Source organism: Chiroxiphia lanceolata, chromosome 23 (genome assembly GCF_009829145.1).
Source record: "Chiroxiphia lanceolata isolate bChiLan1 chromosome 23, bChiLan1.pri, whole genome shotgun sequence".
Lineage (NCBI taxonomy): Eukaryota > Metazoa > Chordata > Aves > Passeriformes > Pipridae > Chiroxiphia > Chiroxiphia lanceolata.
In genome coordinates, this window is record NC_045659.1 from 5246096 (window position 1) to 5268095 (window position 22000).

At 49.8% G+C, this 22000-nt stretch overlaps 1 protein-coding gene across 6 annotated transcripts; it reads left to right on the forward strand.

The window, feature by feature from the left end:
* Nucleotides 1-695: 695 nt before the first annotated feature.
* Nucleotides 696-19375, forward strand: MSANTD2 (Myb/SANT DNA binding domain containing 2). 6 transcript variants are annotated; one of them, XM_032709706.1, is made up of 7 exons: nt 7519-8551; nt 8627-8673; nt 10043-10125; nt 10718-10763; nt 11380-11638; nt 13324-13384; nt 18411-19375. In XM_032709706.1, the coding sequence occupies exons 4-7, from the start codon at nt 10752-10754 to the stop codon at nt 19261-19263; spliced, it is 1185 nt and encodes a 394-aa protein (XP_032565597.1). In that variant the 5' UTR covers nt 7519-8551; nt 8627-8673; nt 10043-10125; nt 10718-10751; the 3' UTR covers nt 19264-19375. The 6 variants fall into 6 exon arrangements, with proteins under 6 accessions (XP_032565595.1, XP_032565600.1, XP_032565599.1 ...); XM_032709705.1 differs by having other exon boundaries at nt 7519-8389; nt 8482-8673; XM_032709707.1 differs by having other exon boundaries at nt 8535-8551; nt 9996-10125.
* Nucleotides 19376-22000: the final 2625 nt, after the last annotated feature.

Here is a 22000-nt window from a genome sequence, read left to right on the forward strand (position 1 = left end):
ACCCCGGGGTTAAGGGGTGCCCAGACCGGCGAGGGGGGTGTGTTGATGCTCAGACCTAGAATTTGGGGCTGCTCAGCCCCCACTTTTGTGGCTGCTCAGCTGCAGAATTCGGGGATACTCAGCCCGGGAGAGGGAAGTCAGCTCCGGTACGACGGGAATGCTCAGCCGCGCATTTGGGATGTTCAGCCACTGGACTGGAGGGTGCTCAGCCCCAGATTTGGGATGTTCGGCCCCACATTTGGGACGTTCAGCCCTACATCTGGGTGTGCTCAGCCCCAGGCATTGTAGGGAAGGCTTTTGGGGTCCCAGTCGTTGGGGGTCTCTGGGGTCCCTACCCGGGTGGGGACCAGGCCACGCCCACACATGAGACCACGCCTACAGTTAGGCCACGCCTACACATGTGATCACGCCCATCACGTACGCGCCCACTCGCGTGGCCCCGCCCATCGCGCAACCCCGCCCACTGCCAATCAGGCCCCGCCCATCCATACCACACCCCATCCACCACGCCCACAACAAACCACGCCCCCACTCCCCTCCCCTATTTCCACGACCACGCCCCCTATTACAGCCCCGCCTCCCGCCCCGCGGACACGCCCCTTCTCTGCTCTGGCCACGCCCTCGGCCCTGCGCTGCCGGAAGCCCCGCCCCCCGGGCGGGGCGTCACTTCCGCCCGCTCGGTGCGCACCCCCATCATGGCGGCGCCCTGCGGCTCCTCGCAGCTCCCGCCGACCGAGCCGCCGCTCCGCATCCCCAAGATGGAGGTGCTGTCCCCGGGCTCGCCGGGCGCGCTCAGCGACGGCAACCCCAGCCTGTCCGACCCCTCCACGCCCAGCGGCGCCTCCCCCCTGGGCGCGGGGCCGGCGGCCGGCGGGGCCGCGCTGGGCGCCCGCGGCGGGGCCTCGCCCTCCGTTTCCTTCTCGCCGGGCGGCGCCGCCGCCGCCGCCGCAGCCGCCGCCTGCCGCGGGATGTCCTGGACGCCGGCGGAGACCAACGCGCTGATCGCCGTGTGGGGCAACGAGCGGCTGGTGGAGGCGCGGTACCAGCAGCTGGAGGGCGCGGGCACCGTGTTCGGCAGCAAAGCGCCCGGGCCCGCCATGTACGAGCGCGTCTCCCGCGCCCTGGCCGAGCTGGGCTACGAGCGCACCCCGTCCCAGTGCCGGGAGCGCATCAAGGTACCCCGGGGGGGCGCGGCCCGGGAGGGGGGGGCGGGCCGCGCGTCCCTGGGCTCGGCCCCCCCGCGGGTGGGTGAGCTCTGGGGTCACCCCGCCGAGGGATCGTCCCTCAGGGGCTCCCCTGGCAGAGGGGTTTTCCTGAGCATCCTTTGGCCCTGGTGTGGGGCACCGTGTCCCCAGGGCTCAGCCCAGCCCTTGGCCCTGAGTGTGGAGCACTGTGTCCTGGGATCTCTCCCGCAGCATCCTTTGGTGCTGGCTGTGGGCATCCTCTCGCCCTGGGTTTGGAGGCACCGTGTCCCCAGGGCTCAGCTTTTTGGGGTCTCTCCGTGCTGCAGTTTTCCTGAGCATCCTCTGGGCCTGGCATGGGTGTCCCCAGGGCTCAGCCCAGCCCTTGCCCTGGGTGCAGGGCACCACATTCCCTGCCTCAGCTGCCTGGCTCCCTGCAGTTCCTGGCTGGCATCTCCTGGGTGCCACATCCCATCTCCTGGGTGCCACTTCCCATCTGCTGGATGTCACATCCCCTGGGTTCACCCCTTGCACCCACAGCCTCCAGCAGCACCCTTGGGACCCGGGCACTGGGTTCTGCCCCTCAGTTCCTCTGGCATGGGTGGGCTGTGGCAGGATTCCCCTCTCATGAGTGGATACAGTGTCCCAGTCATTCCTGTCCCTGCTCATGGGGACAACCCCAATAGGACCCTTCCCCTGGTTTTATGGGGCAGCCCTGGGTCGCCTCCTTTGGCCCTGATCATGGTGGGCACCGTGGTTGACTCTGTCCCCTCACGTGTTCCCCAGCATCTTCTGTCCGTGAGGGGCTGGCACTGGCTGCTCCCTGAGGCCCCCCGGAGAAAAAGGAGCTCCCAGTTCCCCCAGTCAGGAGGGGTGGCTCGGGCTCTGGTCCCTGCTTTGCTTTGGAGTTGCTTTGCAGGGACCAAAGGCTTCCCCAGCTCTCCTGGAGAGTGCTGAGTCTTCACAGACCCCTTGAGTAATTGATGAACAGCCCCCTGGGCTGTGTTTCACAGAGGGATCTTTCCAGTTCCATCATTCCCTGGGGAAAGAGGGGCTGGGTTTGGTGCCTGGTTTGGGAGCAGCCACATCCTGCTTTTACAGAGAAGGGGGTCGTGGATGGGGTGGGAATCACTGTGGGGAGGGTTTGAGTTTGTAAACATGGATGATGTTTAGGAGGGTGAATTAAACTCTCTGAGCTCCCTCTGGCTTTTATTTCCCCTTTCCTGACCCGGGATCCCCCTGCAGCCACCTAAAAATACCAGTGGATTGAAAAAGTAACGTTTTTATTGCTGGGGCTCAGTGGAGTCCCTTGTTTCTTCCTTCCTTTTCCCATCCCTTAAATACACCTGTGCCAGCCCAGCTGGGCTGGGCCTCTCCAGATGCATACACCCAGGCTGCCTTTGGTTTGCAAAATACGTGGAATAAGGGGTGCTACAGCATCAGGAATGCCTGGGAATGAGAGATTCCCCCTGTTGTTTAGAACAGCCTGTCCCTGGAAGTAGGTGCTCAAACCCCCTTCCTCCTGAAGCTTTGGTTTCTCAGTGTGTTTCCTCATGTCCATGGATTTGCTGCTCAGGGATCTATTTCCCTCCAACACAACCAAATATTTTTGGAGAGGAATGTTGCTGCACCACAGACTGTCTCAGAGTGCCTCGTTTTCCTGGCGGTTTTCAAGGTGTTTGTTTTGTCAGTGTGTGATGGAAGAGTTCCCTGGGGTGGTTTGGCTTTGCCTGACGGTTTTGGGCTGTGGTGGGAGTTGACAGACCCCTGCTCCAGTTTTGGTCACAGCATTAATGCTCAGGGGGATGCTGAGCAGGCTGTGAGGAGATGTCTCTTTGTTAGGACAGCCCAGAACCAGCTGTTTGGGTTGGGAGGACGCTGTTGGATGGAGCTGTTTGTGGGTGCCTTGTGGCTGGAGCAGGTGTTTGGGTGAATCCCAGCAGTTGGAGCTCCTTGCAGCCGAGGATTCTCCCCTGTTCCCTTCAAAAGTGAGGCTTGAACAAGTCCTTACTCCTGAAATGTTCCAGCTTGAAAGAAACCACGAATTAAACAGCAGTGAAAGGGCACAGGGTGATGTTTATCACCAGGAGCAGCTCTTGGCAGACCTGTTGGATGTTTGTAGACCACAGTACATCAGGGTGGGCTCTCCTTCAATACTGTGATGCCTGGCTGGGAGTTATCCATGTTCCATCCCTTCCTTATCCATAATGTTCTGTGTTTCCGTGATTTTATGGGATACTTAATGCCCGTCAGGGAGGGGCTTTGCTGCTGGATTATAAATGTAAATGGTGCTTCAGACATACCCTGTTCAGCTGATATCATAAATGCATTTTAGGTAAGGGCTTGACACTGGGTTCCTTTGGGATACCTGCCTTCCCTGGCCACAGCCAAGTCTTGAGGAGCAAGTTTAGCTGGAAAGGAACAAGTCAGCTTAGAAGCAGAGAGTGTTCCAGTTGTATGGCGTGGATGTGTTCCCTCCTAATTCAAACAGGGTGAGCAGGAAGGTCCCACTGCAGATTTTCACCCATCCCTCACCATCTGCATGTGTTTTTCTGCACATCAGCCGCTGGAACGAGGCTGTTGTTGGGTTGGAGCTGCTCTGGAAGGGTCTGTTTCAAATTTAGGGATTCACATGTAACCATTCCAGCAGCTTTTCCTTCAGAAAGAGACCTTGAGTGCGACTTGGTGGCTCTGAGGTCGGTGGCTTGGTGAGCTCAGCAATCAGGAGCCGCAGGAGAAGTGAAACATCTTGATTTCTGCCTGTTGCATTCCCAGAAAAGCTGTCCTGTGCACCACAGTTCGTGTCACACCTTATCCTTAATCCTTGCCTGTTCAGTAGCATGCTCTGACTGTCCCAGTGACACGGAGCTCATGTTGAGGAGCCTTTCACACATGCTTTTCATCCAGCCCTCCTCCTATTCCCTGTGTTCCTGAGCGAGGATTTACCCTGGTTTGTCTATCCTGAAGCTCATCACCTCCCCACAGCAGCTCGTGGAGAGCCCTGTAGTTTTCAGGTTTGACCTTTGTGCCAGGGTTTTCAGGCAGGTGATGGAGTATTTGGCCAAACCCTTCCCATCCTTGCCAGGATCCTGTGCCCAGGATCCTGGTGCTGTTTCAGCCGGGCACAGGCAGCAGGAGGTTTGCTGGGAGCTTAACTCTGAGAAAATGAGCTCAGGTGAGCTCGGGTGGTGCAGTTGGAGCTGCACAAGGGGCGTTTTCAGGCAATAAGGACTTGTTTTGTTTTAAAGGAGTGTTCTTGAAATAATGGGATGTTTTTTCAGAACCGGATTTTAGGCATTTTTTAAACCCATGGAAGGTTTTCTGCTTCTGTTGCTCCCATCCTCACGGAATCAAAGACTCACCCTCCTGATGGCACTTTGCTTAGCTGAGATGGAAAAGTGTTTCAGGGCTGGAAGTCCTCTGGCTGTGGGCACAGCTGGAGAACCTTTCCTGAGCAAAGACAAATCCCTCCTTAAAAGTTGCCATTAAAACTAATTCGGGGGCATTTTCAACACGTCGTTTTTCTTCAGCTCCTGCGGAAATGCGAGTTCTGCTTTTATTTTGCCTTTCCCAGAGTCGATGCCAAGCCATTGATTCAAAGAGAAGCAGCTCCAACATCTTAACTGCCAGCTGCAGGAATTCCCAAGTCTTGCTGCAGATCCCACTTGCCCTGTTGTTGGATTTTCTGTCCCTTGAAGAGGCCGGTGCAGCGCTCGGGAAGAACGTAGGAACAAAGAGGAGCTGGGACTGCTACGAACCCACATGGAACAGGAAGGGATGGAAAATTACACGTGAATGCTGGGGAAGGAATGAAAAATTACACCTGGCTGTCAGCTGTTGGTGTTTCTTGCTTTAAGCAGCCTGTGGAGGGGTGATGGCAGGGCTTATTTGTAACAGGGCTGTGGTTTTAGCTGCTTTACGAGGTAAACTGTCTGTTTGTAAATCTTGCATGAAGTCGTTTTTAAGGCAGGAAAAGCTGCTTTAAAGAGGCTGTCTTGGAAGCAGCACTTGCTGTGATCTAGTATGACCTGCTGCACCTTACAGGAGGTTGGATTTCACCCAGAATCCCATCCTTGGGTCCAATAGGGTTGAGTGGAGCTGCTGTCTTTTAATTTAAAGATCTCAACTGGTGGAGCATTGGTGCGTTTCGTAGCAACCAGCCAACCATCCACCTTCAAAGCAGCTTTGCCTTTGATTTGAGCCTACAAGAAAGATGGAAAGGGACTTTTTACAAGGGCATATAGTGATAGGACAAGGGGGAATGGCTCCACAGTGTCAGCAGTAGGGTCAGATTGTATATTAAGACAAAACTCTCCCTGGTGAGGCCCTGGCACAGGTTGCCCAGAGAAGCTGTGGCTGCCCCATCCCTGGAAATGTCCAAGGCCAGGTTGGACGGGGCTTGGAGCAACCTGGTGTAGTGGATCCCATGGCAGGGATTTGGAATGAGATGAGCTTTAAGGTCCCTTCCAACCCAGCTCATTCTATGATTCTATTTCTTGTGAACGTGGTCTGTCTTCATCTTGAGTTTATCTCAGTCCCTGTCCCAGTAGCTCCCTGGGCTACAGCACGTGCAGATGTTTAAGTTACCTTTGGTTCTTTCCTTGGCTTAGGTGCAGATGCACTATGTTTTCCAGGCTGGGTTGTTTCTTATAATCCCTTGAATCCTTTCCCACAGCCCAGCTTCTCGCTGGAGGATCTCACAGACCCCCATAGATGGGAGCAACTTTCTGTTGACATTTATAGCCAGGAAAAATAAACTCTCCAGTGACAAAGAGCAGATTTAGTTGTTTTACTCCTTTGTGGGGCTGTGACAGAGGAGGATCTCAGGGAGATGAGCATCACCTGTAGCAAACCCTCTTGGACCCGCTCTCCTCAGTTGGGATATTTGCGGAGCACTGTTGTGCCCGTAAGAATCTGGCTGGAATTGCACGGGCAGGACGAGTGTCTTTACAATCTAGTGGCTTGTGTAGCCATGTTGTGTGTCTGTAATAGTCTGGTCTGGTCATTCTGGTACACCTGGGTCATCCACTGCTCGTTCCATGGGTGCAGAATGATTCCCTGAGGAAACTGGGAGCGAGCTGGTGGATTTATCTTGTTGAGACAGAAACAGTTGATGGTCAGGAAATTGTTGCAGAAGGACAAATTTGCTAAGCTTGAGCATTAAGTCTCAATTTTGAGATTCTTGAACATTAAATCTTAGATTGGGCACACACAGTTTTTCCTGTTGTGCTGTTTGACTATGGAGGACTTGGAAAGGTGTTAAAAATCCTCCTGATTTTTGCACACAGCTTCAAGCACTGGCACAGCAGCAGAACCTCCCTCCTACTGAGTGTATAATTTGGGGCCAAGCAGATGATGCTTTCTGGACTGCTGTGGTCTCACCTGATACCAACCCTTGACCACTGGGCCTGGTGAACGCTGGGGTTCAAGCCCTCTTTGGTATTTCACTTCCAGCTCTTCCTGTGGATTTAGAGATTGCTCTCCCCTGGTAACAGCACAGCTGAAGTGGCATGGACCTTCCTCTAGAGACCCTGAGCGCCAGGATGGGCACAACACACTGCTAGGACCGTGTGGGATGGCAGGGTTTTAGCCTTCTGAACTACATGAAGTGTCTCCCCTGTGGTGCTGCCCATGTTGATGTTTTCAGCCACTTGACTGAAGCTTGTTTTGGAGAGGAGCATTTTCCCTCTCACCTCTGGAATGGTTTGTGCTGCTCTTCCTCTTCTGGACGGGCTTGTGGCCTCACTCCATTCGTTTGGAGGAGGATGGAGCAAGGATTTGAGTCTATGGTCTCTCGTGGCTTGCACAGATGTGACCTCTTGAGTACATCTCAGACCTCTTTTGATCCAGGCTGCTGCAGTTTTAGGTTTTCCATAAAAGTCTGGTTTTGTGGGTGGTGTAAAGATGCTTGTCCTGATCACAGTGGATGCATGAAACTTCAGGTTTGATTTTAGGAATGAGCTTGTTTCCAAAGGCAAGATAACTTACTCAGGTGTGACCTTCATCGCTCCAAAGTAAGTGTTTGAACAGGTTCTGCCAGGAGCAGGTTGAACCTTACTCAGGCATCTCATCCATTTAGGCTGGATGTCAGGAAAAGGTTCTTTCCTGTCACTTTTCTTTTGCTGTCCGAGAGCCAAATCCTTCAGGAAGTCCCTGTGTGTTCAGGTATGTGGGGATCCAGCTGAGGCCTCGCTCTGTGGTGCAGAGCATGGTTCACTGTGACAGCTGGTGTGACCCCAGTGCTGTGCTGGGGCAGATGTGCAGCCAGCTGTGGGGCTGGAGCCTTTGCAGACAAGGCTGCAGCAGCTCCTGTGGCCCACACCGAGCTCTCAGGGGGCTGTGTGTGTGTGCAGGGCTCTCGTGTTCTGCAGAGGAACATTCCAGCTTGGTTCCTCGTGCTGGAGATGTGTCGAGGCTGTCCAGCTGCATTTTGCAGTGCTGTGTTTGGGGTGCTGCTGTTCTCCTTTTATTTTTGATAAACCACACGAACAGGGCTTCTTGTGGTGATACCCAGTGTAAGCCTTGTGTTCTCCTGCCTTCCACACAGCTTTTAATCTAAAAGCTCTTGAGCTGGAGCTGTCAGACTGCTGTCACCAGTTCTGTTTCCTTCTGCTCCTGGGAACTCAGGAATGGAGACTTCAAGACCTTTCACTGTCCCCTACAACCACTCCAGGCTTCAAAAGCCATTTCTTTTGTCCCAGTGTAGTTTCATCTCATGTTACCTGTGAGTATCCTGGCATGATGAGGGAGGGAGCTGTTTGATACTGCTGTTCTTCTTTTGGGATATAGAGCTGAGAGCTCCTCTCTCCCATTAAGTAAAAGAGCATCTTTGGAGCTGAGTGTTTTGCTGAGCAGTGCTCAGGGCCATAGGGACCCCTTTAGGCTGCTGTAATTCAGCTTAAAGAGATGACTGTGGACACAGACACAGGCCACCAAAATGCTCTGCAGAGCCTGTGGTGTCTCCCTGAGTAAGAATATGTCTCAGCTCAGGGATCTGGAGTTCCTTGTGTTAGACCACTTTAGGTTATGTATAAAAAGCTCGCTGTGGTGTGGTTCTCCCTCATTTTTTGCTGGAGGGAGGACTGTGATATCAGCCTTCCTAAAGTCACTCCCTAAGGCTTCTCTGATCCTCATCCTGCAGTTCCTGCAGAGGTCCAGGTTCTCCGGTGGCTTCACTCGTAGAGATGAGGACTCGTGAGTTAGAAATGGTGAGAAAATCCACATTGAGCTTTGTGACTGTCTCCTCCTTTGGTTTTCTTAATTATAAATTAAGTGGGGATAATCTGTCTTCGTGTTGCAGGCAGTGTTGCAGAACAATAAGCAAAAGCCTCGATCTCTTCCAGTCTGGGCAGTCACTGGGCAGTGATCAGGTCTGTTTTCAGTTACTTGTCCTACATTTCCTGGTTTCTTGTGTATCTGTATCAATGTGTGTATGTGCACTTTAGGAACCACGGAGCAGGAGTTGAGCTGGACACCAGGAGGAGTAGAGGAGGTGCGTAAGAAAAAAACAGATCCTAGATCTTGGAGATCAGAATAACCTGGTGGGAGAAAGGTTAAGGGCTAAAAACTCTCCAGGTTTCCTGAAGTCTGAGCAATTATTTAGGTCTTACCAGAGTCTCTGAAGAAGAGAAGACTGTGGGGCTTATGTGAAACGAGGCTGACCTGTGGTATCGGGAGGGAACATCATAAAAACTAGTAGGGACTGCCCATTGGAGACACTGGGAAGAATCTCCAAGAAGAAAGAGTTATCAGGAATCTCGATTCTCCAGCAGACAAGACCAAGGAGCCACCAGCTGCTTGGCCACAGGCCTTTTGGTGCTTTGAAAAGCCCCAAATTTGAGATTATCTCCCTCAAATTTTTTGTTATCTCCTGGCAGAAGCAGGGGTAACACACCCAGGTGACCATCTAGGCAGTATCCCCAAAAGTACTCTTGACCTGCAGGAATAATGAGCAGTGACACTATTGCTCATTTAGTTTTGTCCCTCCTTTCTGCTTTGCTCCCTTTAGTTATTCCACTAGTCTTCATTGACTTGCTGCTAAATTGTTTTCGTAGTAAAATAAGCCAGTCTGCAGCCTGACTGAAATAATTAATTACTACTGGGCTACAACCCAGTGTGAGATCCTCCATAGCCCCATCGGTGTTGGAAGCACAGGCTGAAAATAGAGTGTGAAAATAGAGTGGCTGTGGGTGTCGAGCGTTCCCAGAGGGCTTGGCCAGGAGTAGGGATGTTTAGGAGACAGTTTGTGTCGCTTAGAGGCTGCTAATAAATTCAACTAGAGGCTCTAAATACATGTTTAACTCTGGTGGATAAGCCAGGGCAGACGCAAGAACTGGGATTTGGGAAATGTATTTTTAAAAAGATCTGACTTGGGGTGGATTTTAGAAAGAGTCTGTGAGTGAAACAAGAGTTTGCTGTTATCGCTCGGGCAGTTTGAGATATCACTTGGTGAGATTTGAGCTGAAAGGAGAGAAACTGGAGTGAGGAAACTTGAATTTTAGCAAGCAAATGTAGCTGTACCTGCAGCCTGAGGGAACCACTTTACACCTAGTGGGTGCTGACAGGTTTCAAGGCCAGGGTTTGGTTCCAGGTTGCTGTAGCCGGTTGTTTTCTCCCCAGCTCACAGACAGAAGCTTAAAATGTGCTGGTGTCCATCCAAAGAGGATCTGTCTGTTTATCCTGAGGTAGCAAAGGCAAAAGTGGGAAGGGTTCCACCTTAAACCACTGTAAACCACTGGTGCCTGTTGCTGCCTGTGTGTTTATATGGGTTGTTTTCTATTTTGTGTTAATTCTGTGTGTTTTTGTTTAAAACAGCAGGGTAATACTGACTTGCTGCTTAGCAGTTTTGCTTCTGCTCCCAGGGCTCTGAATCTCAGGAGGAAACTGGTTAGAAATGTATCCCTTTCCTGCTGATGCTGTTAAACCAGCATATGAGGAGCATTAGGTAGGTTCCAGCTTTCTGGAGTCGTAAAAGTTCCTTTTTGGGGAATAAAACTAGTGGTTTTTGTAATGATGTGTCTGTTACAGTCCTCCTCCAGAAAGCAACAGTACTAGCTCTTCCCAAATTATTGCCTCTCTTGAATTCTAGGGGCAGCTTTGCCATTCAGGTTAGAACCCCAACAATCTAATACATTTAATTTTAAAAAAATAATGTTTTCTAGCACTTTACCAATCCAAAAGCCATCAAGTTCCAACAAACCTGGAGCCTTTCAAAAGTAGAGCAGTATTAGAATTAAAACCACATCGAGACCTTGTGTATTAAGCTTTAGGTTTTTTACCCCCAAATAGTTGTATGTTGCTCTGGATCAGGGGGGAAAAGGTGGATGGAACTTGTGGAGCAGCTCAGCTGTTGGTTTGGGATGTCAAAGGGATCACCAATTTAGATGAACCCTTTGCATCTGTGTGGGAGGTTTGGCCCCAGCACTGTTTGAGAGGCTGCTCAGGCCAAGCCACCTCAGTGCTGTTTCTTACTTAATGCTTGATATGGAAGTCTGGGAATTGGGAGCATTATTGATTTGACCTCTTTTAAATTTCAGCAGCTTCACAAGAGACAGAGTGAGTTAGTAAGGAATGCAAAAATGTGTAAGTAATATATATTTCTCTAGCTGAAAAGCTGAGGCATATCCATTTTGTACCTTGTGTCTTCTTACCAGAGTAAGGAAGGTTGGACTGTCTTTGCTTTGGGGGAAATCTTTCTCTTTCCTTTCTCTCTCCTCCCTGCTTACTCCTCTCCAAGCTGTGGGCACAACACCAGCTCTGCTTTCTCCTCCTTGTAGTAGGTGTGCCTTTTCCTGGCTGGTTGGTGTCTCTGACTGGGGGGCTCCTGTTATTTTGATTTATTTTATTTTTTTTTCCCTGCGCCCATAGCAGATCTGGGGATTTTATTTTTTTTTTTTTTTAATAAGTGGGAAAGAGAATAAATCAGCCAAGTTAAACCCAAGGAACCCGTAGCTGCTACACAACTTGTCCTCTGTTGTAGTGACATTAATGCCAAGCGGGAACGTCGGGTCCATAACGATGCTTCCTGGTGGGTGTAGATTAATTTGGGAGCGTTCCTCATGAGCGTGGGGCAAATATGACCAGCAGAAATAACCCCCAAGCCCTAAACTCTGCCTGGCAGCCCTGGGACTGTCTGCAGGTGCCTATGTGGTCGTCCAGCCCAGCACCCCGTGGCTTAACCTGCTTTTCTCTGTCTCAGACCCTCCGCAGGTGCTACAGCCGCGTGAAGGAGCACGGCGTGGGGAAGAGGAAAAGCAGCTACACGTTTGAGCAGCTGGAGCAGGTGTTTGGGCAGGGAGGATGGGACTCCCAGCCCTGCCAGCCCGTCCTCATCAACAGCAGCGGCTTGTACCAGGAGCTGGAGTCGGATGGCAGCACGATGGAGGAGTATTCCCAGGAGGACTGGGGAAACCACAGTCAGGACCTTCACTGCTACCAGACCGGCGAGCAGGAATTGGGTAAGAAATCCCATCCTGGCACATCTCCAGCCTTGGATTTTACCTGTACTCATGCCTGTCTCACACAAACGTGTCTCAGTACCAGGCTTTCATCTCTTGTGTGTGATGTCCTCAGGGTGCCAAACACATCCCTGGGGAGAAAAGGGGCAGAAATCCCCCGGTCAGTCAAAAGCAACATGTGGTTCTTGAAGCATTTTAGGGTCAGGACTGGAGTTTGAAGAGCCTGGCAGGAGGAAAGAAGGGCTGTGTGGCCAGAAATGATGGAGGAGGTGACACCTTCCCTGTCTCTCCTTCTGCTCTCAGTTTTACTTCCCTTCAAGGGAAGTAAAATTCCCTTTCAGTGGTACCTGAGTGTTATCATTCAAACACCATCTGCTTAAATTGTGAATAGGGCTTCAACCTGCTGCTGGTGACACCAACAACTATAAAAAAGTGTTGTTCCTTCCTCTATACCCTGATATGTTGAAACTAAACATGTTTATATCCAGGCATGTGGCCTTTTTTAAATACAAAAATAGCAAGCAAGCTCACACTTGAAAATTGAGACCTAAACCAAACTCTTCCACATGCTTTTCTTGCCTGAATTATTACTGTCTCTGCATAAGAATCAATCTATTAATTAATTTGGAGGTTTAGTTGTTGCTTGTGGGTTACTGAACTTTGTTAAACAGAGCGAGGTGCCACATTCCCAATGGAAAATGCACACCAGTCTGAGCAGTTCTGGGAAGAAGTGGCTTTCTTTAGGCTTATTTTTCCCTCTTGAGCCACTGCTCTTATGTGTGTGTGTTCCTCCCTTGCCTGAGCACAGGAAACTTTAAGTTGATCAAATTCAATGGAGTTGCAAGTGAAGAAGGTGAATTAGATAAAAGGCTTTTTTCCCCCCATTTGTAGGATGAAAGAGGGAGAGGAGATGCAGTCGGGTATGTGTTCACATCTGTGTTTAAGGGACTGGTGAGTCAGGATGCTTTGAAAGAACCTTAAATCACAGTTTAACATTAAAATTTTCAAGTTGGCTGTTGAGTGCATTCCGGTGCCTCAGACTTCTTCCCTGGGGGATTGAAAAATCAGAAATATGTGGGAGAGAAAGGGTGGGGAGAAGAAATCGTTACAAAACGTATGTAAATGACGGCTAATTCTGTCTGGCTTGGCTTGTTTTGGTGAGTCAAAGCGGGATCTCCTGGTTTGTCACCGCTCGGGGCCGTTTGCGTGCACCGGGGCTGACGATGTCCTTCGTGCTCAGAAGCTGTGAGCAAAGCACTTGGCACGCAGCATCTGAATGCAACACAGATGCAGTTCTGCTGCTGCCTGTCTTCAGCTGTGCCATTGGAAGCAGAATTGCCTTTTTTCTTTCTTTTTCCTATTTTTTTTTTCCTATTTCTTTAAACAATGCAGTTTGCGATTTTGTGATTTAACAGCAGGGGTTGGAGCCTTGTCCTTGAAAGGTTTTGCACTTGCAGGGAGAGATTCAGATCTTAACTGACAGCATCCCTTCCAAGTTAAAGAAAAAACAAATCAGTTACAGAGGGTTTAGGAACTGAAACTGTCTCGTGCAGAACTCCAGCAGACTGCCTGGCTTAGGAAGCAACTCTGATTTGTTTTTTATTTAATTTCAGCCCCTGGAAAAAAAAAAAAGCCCTAAGTGCATTATTTAAAATATAATTATGTGTTGGAATTTTACCTTTCAGATGAAATGCCTACCACAAAAAGAACATTAAAGATAAAACAGGAGTCTTCAGAAGACGCGCAGTAAGTAGTTTATGAATGTTTTACCCTGGAATGTGTTTCCCTGGGGACGTTGTGCAGGAGGGGAGGATATTTGAAACTTCTGATTATAATTATAAATACATTGTGCAAGACTATTCATACAGTTGAATCTGCTTTATGCATTATTCCCGTTACCTCAGAACAGCTGAAAAGCTTTGCAACTCTGTTTCTCCTTGGCTTTGCCGTTCAGCACACGAAACGAGGCTTACTGCATGGATGCAAGGACTTAAACCACGGATAAAATCCACAAGAAAAGCTCCCTTCCTTGGTGGGAAGGCCTGCCAAAGCTTGGGAGCCTTTTATTTTCATTTTTATAACTTTCCAGGCCTTATTTGTAACCTTTTGGCTGGGTTTAATGTAACAAACACTGGAGCGTTCTGAGTGCTTTGAGCACGCGGATCTCCCTCGCCAACAATAACACGGAGCATTCCCAAAAATGAAAGGAATTGTGCTGGATTTACTCCTTCCAGGGCTGCTTTCTGCCAACCTTCAGGGTTGTAAAACCCACGGGGTGGCTGTGGATCCATCTGTGGGGGTAGTGAGCCACAGCAGCCGGGCTCACAGACCCTTCAGGGCGTGTTCCACACATGAGCTCCCCCACCAAGATGACTTGTAGTCATCTGGAGTCAGTCCGGGCTTTTCCATGGTGGAAAACGAGCTCCTGTAGCGTAGGAGGTCACCAGCACTGGGAACAGCAGCTGAGTGTCCCTGGTGACTCACACAACACAGACTTTGTGCTGTAACTCAACGAAAAAAAATCCTCCAAAACCCGGAAGAAACCCCCCAGCGTTAAAATATGAATAAAAATAAAATAATTTAAAAAGAAAATAATAAAGATCATTAACAAGGAGCTTTCATTGTAGTGCCATAGCTTCATCAAACTTCTCTCTTCAGGTGGATTTTCACGTGCCCAAAGGTGACTTTTTTCTTCACGTGGAGCAAATTCAGCTTAGCAACTCCGGGACAACCTGGAGAAGAATAATGTTTTTCAGTATAAATGTTGTTGTTGAACAGTTTCTTGGTGCTGTTCTGGAATAATTTTGCTTTTAGGGAGCTGCATAGCAAAATAATCCTGAATTTTCTGAGGTGAAGACTTGGACTACTTGAAACTTCTCTTCCAAGTTTTGTACGTGGACAGCTGGATTAGATTTTGGTAAATTAGACCTTTCAGAGTTTTATGGTAATTTTTCCCCCCAAATTCCCCCTAAAATGCACTGGAGTCTCTGAACTCTGGGGCATTTTGTGGAGTGTGACAGTCCTACGTGCTCAGTGGAAGCTCAAAGCATCTTCCAACCCACAGATTTGCTGAAAGCTGATTTTCCTCTTGTCTGTGAGGGGAAGGAACTTCTAGACTCTGACTTTGTAGGTTAAAAGCAGTCAGGAGTAGTAGGGCTGATACAAAGATAAGATGAATATTTGTTTGTTATCTTCAAAAAATAGATTTGTATCTAAAAACCACAGAAAATAAATAGTTGCCTAACTTTTTACCTCTTTGTGCACATTTTAAAATGTAGATAACTTAGTTCAAAGCTGGGGGACTTTGGTTCATCTGCAGTCTTGGTCAAGTGCAGATTTTCAGCAGAGATAATCTCCATAAAATTGTTCAAATTATCTGATGAACCTTGTGCTGTGCTTTTGGACATGGGGAATCAGAATCCCAGCATGGTTTGGGTTGGAAGGGACCTTAAAGTTCATCTAATTCCACCCCCCAGCCGTGGATAGGGACACCTTCCACTAGCCCAGGTTGCTCCAAACCCCGTCCAACCTGGTCTTGGACACTTCCAGGGATCCAGGGGCAGCCACAGCTTCTCTGGGCAACCTGTGCCAGGGCCTCCCCACCCTCACCAGGGAGAATTTCTTCCCAATATCCCATCTAACCCTGCCCTCTGTCAGTGGGAAGCCATTCCCTGTGTCCTGTCCCTCCAGGCCCTTATCCCAAGTCCCTCTCCAGCTCTCCTGGAGCCCCTTCAGGCACTGGAAGGGGCTCTAAGGTCTCCCAGTAACCTCTGGGTGAACACTCCCAGCCTGGAGAAGAGAGAGCTCTGGGGAGACCTTGGAGCCCCTTCCAGTGCCTGAAGGGGCTCCAGGAGAGCTGGAGAGGAACTGGGGACAAGGGATGGAGGGACAGGACAAGGGGAAATGGGCAGGCTTGGATGGGATATTGGGAAGAAATGGTTCTCTGGGAGGGTGGGGAGGCCCTGGCACAGGTTGCCCAGAGAAGCTGTGGCTGCCCCATCCCTGGAAGTGTCCAAGGTCAGGTTGGACGGGGCTTGGAGCAACCTGGGCTAGTGGAAGGTGTCCCTGCCTATGACAGGGATTTGGAATGAGATGATCTTTAAGGTCCTTTCCAGCCCAAACTGTTTTATGAGTCTGTGACATGTGAGGACTTCCCATCTTTCCAGCGTCACCTTATTTTCGGCAGTGTAGGAAGCAAAGGGCAGTAGGTAACCCATGTCCACATCCCATGCTCCATCAAGATGCTCCTTCCCTGCAGTTGCTCTGCCATTGCCTCCCCTTGGCCCTCTGCTGCCTCCAAATAAACTGTTTTGAAAAGTGAAATGCTACTTCGAGACTGTTCCACTGTTTTGAGTTGATTTGAGGAGCAGTTTGATTCACTGTGTGCGTTGGGAGGATGAAAAGCTCGTGGAACTTCACTGAAAGCAGCTGTTCTGACTCCTTTGAAGTCTGCTTGGTTTGGGAACAGCGCCTTGGAACAAACTTGCCCCAGCTCTCGTCTCCAGTCTTTTCCTCATTTGGATTGCAGAAACTTCCAAGGAGGAAGAAACACAGATCCCAGACTCCAGCAGGGAGGTGCTGGTTTGAGGACAGGAGAAAATCCAGCTCTAGGGCACCTTCTGCAGCTGACAAGTGAGGTTGTCCTGAGACACACGACAGGGCAAACCCTCTGGTCTGCTTCCATTTTTGTCATGAAAAGTGAATAATAATAGCGGTATGAATAAAACAAATACATAAATGCATATTAAATAAATAATTAAAGATAATTCAACAAATGACAATTAAAATTTAATAATAAATAAATAAATAAGTCTTACTGCTTATGATACCTCTGCTTGGTGTGGAGGTCCTGGATAGAGCCTGGAATGTGAAGCTCAGCTAAGCTGTTGGGTCCCAGCATAAGGGAGGAGATGCTATAACTGAAAGGCAAAACTCCTTAAAATTCCTCTTTCCCTGTTTTCCTCTGTGCTGGAAATGGTGAGTTCCCTGTGGAAAGCCCTTCTCTGCTGCCTGAGATCCCCTCTCATGGAAAGGCTCCTGTTCCCCACAGGAGCAGTCGGAGTGACTAATGCACCGGAGCTCCAGCTCCGGATTGTGCCGAGCTAAACTGAATATTTATAGTGCAATTAATAAAGGTGGGGGCTTTGCTTTCGGTTCCTCGCTCTGTTCCTCCGCTGTTGAATGAAAACCTGCCCACGCCGCGCTCTCCTGGCTCTGCCTGGGATGGGAATCCGTGTGCAGCTGGAGCTCAGCTGCCATCGGGAATTGAGCGCACGCGTGCCGGCGGTGAGACACCACTCTGGGCTCTGGCACTGCCCTGTCCCCTTGTCTGTCCCGTCCCCTTGTGCCCAGAAGGTGAACTTGCACCTCCAAAAGGCATTTTTCAAGGGTGGCAAAGCAACAGGGAAGCTTCGAATCAGTGTTGCTGCAGTGTCTGTGTGTAAATGGAAGTGGATTTGGGGTGAACACGTGTTCTCCTTGCCCGGGATTTCCTACTCCATTGCTGCCAGGCAGTGGAACTGATTCCTCAGGAATAACTTGCAGTAAGAAACAGGATTTTGGTGGCAATGGAACAGGCATTTTTGAGAACCTCTGGCCAAAACACAGCTCTGCTTGCCCAGCCTGTCCCTCCTCTGTTCTCTAGAAACTCAGTTATGTGCCAGCCACAGTAGAAATGTGCTTCCCAAAATACCTTTTAAGGTCTATCGAGGGATCTTCTGGCGTGGTTGGTGCTGCAAATTCTTGAGGAACTCCCAGGGCAGAGGGACGTTTCTGCCCCACAGAAGAAAAGCAGTGTTGCCTGGTGCAGTTTGTATTCCTGGTGGGGTTTGGGGGGAGCAAATGTCCTCTTGGGAATGTGGTGACCCCCCAGTTCAGGTTTCCAGACGTGGCACAATGGATAAAAGGAAGGAGACTTGCATGGACGTCCTGTTTGTTGGACCAAGAGAGGCTTCTCCGATAGCAAACAAGTTGCATTATCTTCCTACACCTTTGGTCATAGGACAATAACTCCTCAGATTAGGAGTTCTCCCTGCCAGCTAATTACACCCTAATGGTCTCATTCATCCCAGAGGAAGCTGTTCCAGCTCACCACAGGTGCCCATGGATGCTCTCTGCCAATGTCAGCCACTCCATGGAACCTCACTACTGGGAGTGCAAATAGCTCTTTGGGAGCATGGGGATTTTTTAATTGCCTATCCAGAGGAATTCCCACTGTTCATCCCACAGGATCGAGAATGTGTCTGGATGTATCTTCTACTCCAGGGTGTTGGTCACTTGAGCCATGTTTCCATCCCAGCACTGGGACTGAGCCCTTTGGAGCAGCTTGATGCTTCCATTGGGGTTTTTACAATTAGTAGTCCTGTTTGCTGGCATTACTTTTGGGATAACAATGAGGTGGAAGCCTTTGGAGTGGCAGTTGTAAATTGGGGGTGCAGCACATGGACCACGTGGCAATGGAAAGAATGACCCAGTAATTAGGTGTGGTTTTATTCAGCAATGCCAGACACGTGTTTCCTTGGAGCTGCCTTGATGTTGGGAGGAGTTTGGGTTGGGCTTGTTTTGATTTTGCCAAGATTAATTAAAAAAATTCCCAAAACCCCTCAGGGGGTTGTTTTAGTCCATAAACTCCCCCAGCAATATTAATAGTAATCATAAAAATCAGCTGAGAAAGCCGATTGAGATTAATGTTTTCCAAAGATCGGTGTTTTTGCCGGGATGGTTTTCCAGCTCTGACGCCTTTATCCTTCTCTCCCTCTTCCTTAATTTCCAGGAAGCGTGACGTCATGCAGAACATTATGCAAATCTTGGAGTCAGTCCAGTTGAAGTGGGAGCTGTTTCAGAGCTGGACGGACTTCTCCAGGCTCCATCTTTCTAACAAACTGGCCATTTTTGGCATCGGGTACAACACCCGCTGGAAGGAGGATATCCGTTACCACTACGCAGAGATCAGCTCCCAGGTCCCCCTCGGCAAGCGGCTCCGGGAATACTTCAACTCGGAAAAACCGGAGGGCCGGGTGATCATGACCCGAGTGCAGAAAATGAACTGGAAAAACGTTTACTACAAATTCCTGGAGATCACCATCAGCGAAGCCCGATGCTTGGAGCTGCACATGGAGATCGACTGGATTCCCATCGCTCACTCCAAACCCACCGGGGGGAACGTGGTGCAGTATTTATTGCCGGGAGGGATCCCCAAAAGCCCTGGCCTGTACGCCATCGGATACGAGGAGTGCCACGAGAAACCCCCCTCCCCGCTGGCCGAGCACCGGGCGCCTGACCCCGGCAATGAGACTCCAGGGGAGCTGGAGGTCCCCTCTCCGCAGGCCTCCCTCCGGGTGGATATGGAATCCGCCCGGATTATCTATTGTTACCTTGGCATCGCTGAGGTCCGGACTCTCCAGCAGTGCCTGTTTTTACACTTCCAGGCAAACACCAAAACCTTCAGCAAAGATTGGGTCGGGATCAACGCCTTTTTATCTCAGAACTGCGTCGTAGAGCCCGGCGTCTCGCCCAAATCCATCTACATCAAATTTGTGGAAGTGGAGAGGGATTTTCTGTCCGCCGGCTCTTTGGTAGAGTGCCTGGAAAAAGCCATCGGGTACCCCTTAAAATTTAACAACTGAGTCTCGTCCTTCATAAGGATCAGGGCTTTTCCGCCCCATTTTCCATCTCACTCGGATCCTGTCCGTTCACAGCCGGGCGCGTCGGACTTTCCCGCGCGTTGGGGCGCGCGGAGGCTCGCGCGGCGCTTCCCACGCGCTGGGCCCGGCCCTCCCCGCGCCGGCGAGGAGGAGCCCCCGGCCCGTGAGACGACGGTCGGTACATTCCACACGGGACGAGCTCGTGCACGCGGCGTTTTCATACGGAAACTGGGGGTTTGGTCTTTCCTTTGTTCCACGGTGTCTCATCCGGACGCATCCGTCTCTAAGTGTTATCCTGGATCTGAATCAATAAGCAATAGATAACGGCGAGGGAACCCCGACGGCCCGGGGACTGTTTTTCAAAGCCACCCTTAGATATCTTGTATATAATTTAGAACTTCACTTTTTTCACCATCGAGTGTTCTCCTCTCTCCGAACAGTGTTGCCTGCAAAGACTTTGGGTTCCGTGACGTATTCCACTTCCTTAGTAGCGTTGCCATATCTGCTTTTATTTTATTTTATTTTTTTAAACATTAAAATAATTCCTGGCCTTTTTATTTTTCTCCGTATTTTTTTCTCTTTTATTTTTCGCTTTATTTTTCTCTTATTATTCACTTTTTTTTAAACACTACTTTTCCTCTTATTTATACCTTATTTCTCTTTTTTCTCATTATTTTTCTTCCTTCTCTGTTCCTCTTTTTTCCTTCCTCTTTTCTTTTTTATCTTCTTTCCTTTTCTCTTTTTTATCTCTTTTCCTTTCCTCTTTTTTATCTTCTTTCCATTTTTTCTTTTTTAACTTTTCCTTTTTTTCTTTTTTTTAATCTTCTTTCCTTTTTCCTTTTTTATCTTCTTTTTTTTTTTTTTTAAATTTCCTTTTCATTTTGGTATTTTCTCTTTCTTTTGTTTCTTTTAATTTTGGGGGATTTTTATTATTTTTATTTTCCCTTTTTTTCTTTATTTTTTTCATTTTTTTTTCCTTTCTTTTTCCTTTCTTTTTTCCTTTCTTTTTTCTTTCTTTTTTTCCTTTCATTTTGTCTTTCTTTTTTCCTTTTTTTCCTTTCTTTTTTCTTTCTTTTTTTCATCTCTTTTTTCTTTCTTTTTTCCTTTCTTTTTCATTTCTTTTTTTCCTTTCTTCTTTCTTTCTTTTTTTCCTTTCTTTTTGTCTTTCTTTTTACCTTTCTTTTTTCTTTCTTTTTCCTTTCTTTTTTTCTTTCTTTTTTTCTTTCTTCTTCTCCTTTTGGCTCCCCTTTTTTTTTTTTTCTTTTCCCCTTATGGAGTTCCATAACTCTCTGTGAGAATAACCTGGCAGCTGGGAAAACATGATGGTTATTTTTATTATTTGGTTTTTGTCGCCCCATTGCTTATGGATACAATCAAAGCTGTGAGAAGGGGAAGGTGGGGAGGGGACGGGGCGGGAGGGGGGTGGGGGGAGGACGCATTTATGCCTCTGCAGCGTGTTCCTGGTCCAGCCCCGCGCGGAGCCGCCGGGGCCGGTGGGTTTTATTTCCTGGAGCTCATCCATCGGTGACGTTGTGACATACGATGAATGTGTCGGTCCTAATAAAATCAAGCAAACACTTATGGGCTCCCACACGTCCTTCTCCTCCTCCCAGGGGGAATTTGGGGAGGTGCCCTGCTCTTCCCTGTGGATATTCCCATGAGGGCTTCATTCATTGTTGCAGGAGGTGTTTATTTATTTCAGGGGGGTGAGTGCCACCAGAGCCAGTTCCTTTCCCTGCGGAGATGCTCGAAATCCTTGAAAAAGTGAGGATCACTGCCTGGATTGAAGCCGACGTTCCCTTTGGATGTGGCTGAGTCCTGAGATGGAGTGAGGAAGGGGAGGAGGTTACCCACCCTCCCAGTCCTCAAAATAGAGGGAATCACCCCCACACAGGGAGAGTTGCCCCAGAGAGCCGCTGCCAAGTCGGAAGCGTTGGATGGAGCAGAAGGTGAGAATGTCAGGAGGGAGAGGATGGTTCCCAGTGGGATCAAGCCAGGTCGATCCCCCAAAGCCTCCTCGCTCCCCAAATCCTGCAATCCCGGCGGCCAGCCTGGATTTACGGGGGGAGGAGAGGGCGAGAAGGGATTAATTCTGCCCCCACTGCCTCCTCCTCCTCCTCCTCCTCCGCCGGTGTCTAATCTCCACTGGGGCTTCGAGGTCTGACCCTGCTCGGATTGAGGACCAGGATAACCCTGGCTGAGCCAGGGAGGATCCATCCTGGGGCTCCTGTAAACCAGGGAGTCAAAATTGCCCTTTTTTGGCATTTTATTTATTTTTCAGGAGCGATGTGTTTATCCGAAGGGTGGCAGGATGAGGGTGAGGGATGCAGGATGGGATGCTCTGCCCTGCCAGTGTGGGAGGGATGGGGATGGTGGGGGTTTGGGGGTCCCTGTGCCCTTCTGAGGGGGCTGTGGGACATTGAGGTGCCACATTGCACCACGCCCCCTTTAACCCTAATGTAATTAATAATAACCCATATAATTAATTAATCGGTGCAAAGACTGGAGACGGGGTTGGACCCCGGGGAGAGGTGGGCTGGGGGAGCGGGGGGGGATTGTCACTGCCTGGGATGGGACACCCCCATGGGGTGGGTGGGGATACACCCCGCCCTCTCCGTCAGGCACCTCCCCCACCTGCGGGCCCCGCCCCGCGGCCCCTCCCGGTCCCCCCCGGTCCCTCCCGGTCCCCCCCCGGCACCTGCTGCGGCGGCGGCTCCGG

Bases quoted from the DNA above. Each gene is read 5' to 3' on its own strand.
- MSANTD2 (XM_032709704.1), top strand. From the start codon at position 696: ATGGCGGCGCCCTGCGGCTCCTCGCAGCTCCCGCCGACCGAGCCGCCG. The intron at 1,176-11,379 runs GTACCCCGGGGG...TCTCTGTCTCAG, and splicing joins AGTGCCGGGAGCGCATCAAG to ACCCTCCGCAGGTGCTACAG. The intron at 13,385-18,410 runs GTAAGTAGTTTA...CTTAATTTCCAG, and splicing joins GAGTCTTCAGAAGACGCGCA to GAAGCGTGACGTCATGCAGA.